Raw genomic sequence first — 4,217 nt, forward strand, 5'->3', positions numbered from 1 at the left:
TATTACTATTAGTCTCGGTGTGGGGGCCTTGTGCAATGCAGGCCTGCCTCTGCTAGGTTTCAGGGTTTAGCTGGCATACACACCACAGAGACTTGTTGATGAGTTGTGCTTTGTCTTAGGTGCCAGTTTTGGTGTTCTAAGTTCGAACTATACACATCAAATTGTTGCTGCTCTTTCCATGCACAATTTAGAAGGGGAATGTTAGAGATCGATGAACTGAGCAACTGCTCATTATCATTACTCATGGCACACACAGTTTGTGTTGTGAAGAGGGAAAGCGGAGATGAATTACAAGATTTCCGTATAGCGGTGTGTCACAATCTGTACAAATTAGAACAGAACTAGTAGCTGTTGCATATACTATACAATCTACTCTGTGCATTGCAGCATAATTTGCTATCTACATTGTGAGCTAACTGAATTTTGCTTCTGCAGGTTAGCGTCTATGGTGTTCAGGAAAGATACTACCTCCTGTATGGCTGGCCTCACGCCAGGATTGTGGTCGACACACTGGGAAGCAACTTCAAGCACCTTCAGCATCTGTTCTTCATATCCTGTGCCTCGAAGTGTTGGATCCAGGACTTCAATCTGCTTCCCTTTGGATCTCATCTCCTGTACCCACTTGACAAGCTCTTTTGACCTGGGACAGATTTGAACAGGCCGCCTCCCCGTGACCAGTTCAAGCAGGACCACACCAAAACTGTACATATCACCTCTCAATGTAGCAACCCATCCTTGCCCGTACTCTGGGGGGATGTAACCGAGAGTACCAACCAACTCAGTTGTCACATGAGTTCTGTTTTGAAAGATCAATCTGGACAGCCCAAAGTCTGCAACATAAGCTTTGAAGTCTTTGTCCAGTAGGATGTTGCTCGACTTGATGTCACGGTGAACAATGTGAGGCTTGCATCCATCGTGGATGTAAGATAGACCCTGGCTTGCTCCTTGTGCAATCTTCAGCCGCATCGGCCAGTCAAGAAATGGGCTGTCATCATTGTCCCTGTTGTGAAGCCAATCATCCAGGCTGCCGTTCTCCATGTAGGAGTATATCAGTAGTCTTGAATCTCCCTGTATGCAGTAACCCCAGAATGGTACAAGATTGTCATGCTCTGCCGTGGAGAGTGCATCAACCTCTGCACTGAATTCCCTTTCCATCAGACACATTTCACTATTGAGCTTTTTTATGGCGACCTTTGAGCCATCAGGTAGCTCAGCCTTGTAGACTAGCCCATATCCTCCACAGCCAATGATATGATCCTTGTCAAAGTTCTTTGTAGCCTTCAGGAGATCCGTCAGTGTGAGTTTGTTTTGTTCTCCCTTGCCTCGTGGAACCATCACCAAGGAGTATTCTGAATTGAGATTTGAAGATGTTGCCTCTATGTCATCGCTGTTGTTGTTCTGCCTTTTTTTCATGAAACTTGTACCCTTGAGCAAGACAAGGAGACGAGCCAGCAAGAAAAGAATGGCCACCCCTCCGAAAAATACACCAAATGCAAGTGCAAAAACACTCTTCTTTTTCTTTCGTCTCTGGGTGATCAGAGGTGTTTCAGCTGAGCCGCAGTGGTTTACAAGCATATGGCCGCACAATTTTGGGTTGCCATCAAAGCTAGAATTTGGAAACGTGCTAAGCTGCCCCACAGCCGGAATAGATCCTTCTAGGTCATTATTGGAAATGTTGAATTTGGAAAGGAAGTGCAGATTGTTTAGTGCAGCTGGAATTGTACCAATGAGATGATTACCAGACAAGTCGAGCGCCTGCAGGTTCGTGAGGTTGCAGATTGCTTCTGGGATCTCTCCAGATAGTTGGTTGGAGCTCAGGTTGAGGGAAACGAGTCCTTTCAACTGACCAATCTTCTCAGGTATCACGCCAGTGAAGTTATTCATCCCTAGATTCAGTACTTTAGGAAAAGCACTGGGCATGCGATATTGCATAAATGGGCTCTTATTATAAACAGGCAGCTCAAAGACCTTTGGTGCAGTTTTGTCTGACTTTAGCATTGGCATCTCCATTAAGGCACTTGGAATTTCCCCTGTAAGGCTGTTGTTTGTTATGTCTAGATAGAAGAGCAAGTTTAGGCTGCTGATCCAGTCAGGTATTGACCCAGTGAGGTGATTGTTGTGTAAAAATAACATCTCCAAATTCGGTAGCTTTGATAACCAATGAGGAATTGTTCCAGACAATGAACAGTCATTCATCGAAAAAACCTGAAGACTCCCAAAACCATCAGTGTTGATATCCTCTGGCATGGTCTCATGCATGAAGTTGAACCCAAGAAGAAGGGTGGTGAGGCTCCTGGAACTCCTAAGGATCTGAAGTGTTCTTGTGATATTTGTCAGGGAGTTGTTAACAAGTGACAGGAATGCGAGGGACTTCAGATTGCCTATTCTTTCTGACAACTGGCCATGGAAATTGTTACTAGATAGCCGTATTGCAGTCAGCCGGCTGCAGGAGTACATGCTTTCTGGAACTGTGCCTGTTAAGTTGTTGTACAGAAGATCTAAAACTTTTAGATTTGGCAGGCTTGTGAAGTTGACCTGGGTAAGTTCTCCAATGAACTGGTTGCTCTTGAGGTCAATTGTTACGAGATTTGTGCAGTTGCTCAGAGTTGATGGCAGCTCCCCTGACATGTTATTGTGTTCCAAATGCAGCTCCTCCAATCTCTTCAGCTCACCAATAGACTCTGGAATACTGCCAGTGAGCTCATTCCCCCCAAGATCAAGGGCGACCAGATTTGTGAGCTTGCTGATGCCATTGATAGCTCCTTCTAAGCCATTGCTAGGCAAAGAGAGGTGCTCTAACGAGGTAACTTTGAAGAGCTCGTCTGGAAGAGTCCCATTGAGGTTGTTGTAGCCAGCGCCGAGGAGTTTCAGCATGGAGCAATTACTGAGTCCTGGAGGGATATTTCCACTGAACTCGTTAAAACTGAGTTCGAGCACGGCCAAAGACGGCGCGCTCACACAGGGGGTAATTGGTATCTGCCCAGTAAAGCTGTTGGTGCTGGCATTGAGCGCGACCAGGCTCTTCATCACCTCCCATATAGCAGATGGAAACCTTCCTGTAAACAGGTTGCTTGAGATGTTGAGTACCTGCAGAGGCAGCGCAGGTGTTGAAGGTGGCAGCTCGCTCAGCACTCCAGTCAGGCGGTTGAAGCTGACGTCAAGGACAACGATGCTGCTCGATGACACCAACTCCAGCGGCAAGCCGCCGGACAGCGAGTTGCGTGACAGGTTGAGGCGGAGGAGGCCGGTGAGGTTGCCCAGGAACGGCGAGATGGACCCCTCGAGGCCTCGAGAAGCCAGCGAAACATCGGTGACCGCTCCATCGGGGCCGCCGCAGGTGATCCCATCCCACGTGCAGCAGTCCGTGTTCCTCCGCCAGGCCGCCGCAAGCCCGTCGTCCCGCGAGAGCCCAGCGAGGAGCTGGAGGAGGGAGCTCCTCTCCTGCGCCGTGCAGGAGCTGGCCGGGGAGGCCAAGGAGACGAGCAGCAGCAGGAGGGCCAAGCCGAGGAAAGGCCTGCTCCTGTTTGGGCAATGGTGTGGCTGCATCTGCATGGCTTTCTGAGGAAGCTAGCAAAGGGAACCAATGAATGGCCGGGCTGGTGAAGAAAGAGCACGAGAGGAACGGGACACAAGGAGCTCACGGCTCCTTTTTGTTTGATCCTCTCCTCAGGTCGCTCTCAGGCGAAGGAAAGAGAAATGGGTCAAGGATTGGCTGCTATTGCCTATCCGGTGCATCATCGTCCACGTTCACACCTTGACATTTTCGCCGCGGCCGCCTGCGATTGCCTGTCGGTAAGTTGACTTTGTGATCCATGATTAAGTACTTGATGATCTGTTACTGCACGCGTTTAATTTAATTTAATTGATCTCACATCACTTCTCCTACATACTATCCCGGTGTGTTTATTCTTAGCAGTCATTCTTGATCAAGTCCTTGATGATGTTTCATGTCACGCGTTTAGTTTGCTTGATCTGACATCGCTCCCCTAACTGGATTAGCTCATCTTGTTCTGCTGTATTATTATTTGGTGACAGAAACTGAAGAGTAAAATCACCTCCTGATGCGTCCCTCTTGCCCATGAGCTGCAGTAAAAGACTTGTTTGTTGCGGAGAGATCCAAACCGTTGTACAATGTGTGATCGGTGAGGCGGCAGCATCGAGAGGGAACTGCATGGCTGAACGCCGCCGGCAATGTCGCGGTCAACGCGTGTAGGCGG

At 48.5% G+C, this 4,217-nt stretch overlaps 1 protein-coding gene across 1 annotated transcript; it reads right to left on the reverse strand.

Annotated features, from left to right (window-relative positions):
- Positions 1-284: 284 nt before the first annotated feature.
- LOC109739208 (tyrosine-sulfated glycopeptide receptor 1-like) lies at positions 285-3,737 on the reverse strand. Its single transcript, XM_020298291.3, has one exon. It carries the CDS (start codon positions 3,550-3,552, stop codon positions 397-399), a length of 3,156 nt encoding a protein of 1,051 aa, XP_020153880.1. The 5' UTR covers positions 3,553-3,737; the 3' UTR covers positions 285-396.
- Between the last annotated feature and the right edge of the window lie 480 nt (positions 3,738-4,217).

Source organism: Aegilops tauschii, chromosome 6 (genome assembly GCF_002575655.3).
Source record: "Aegilops tauschii subsp. strangulata cultivar AL8/78 chromosome 6, Aet v6.0, whole genome shotgun sequence".
Taxonomy (NCBI): domain Eukaryota; kingdom Viridiplantae; phylum Streptophyta; class Magnoliopsida; order Poales; family Poaceae; genus Aegilops; species Aegilops tauschii.

Bases quoted from the DNA above. Each gene is read 5' to 3' on its own strand.
- LOC109739208 (XM_020298291.3), bottom strand. From the start codon at position 3,552: ATGCAGATGCAGCCACACCATTGCCCAAACAGGAGCAGGCCTTTCCTC.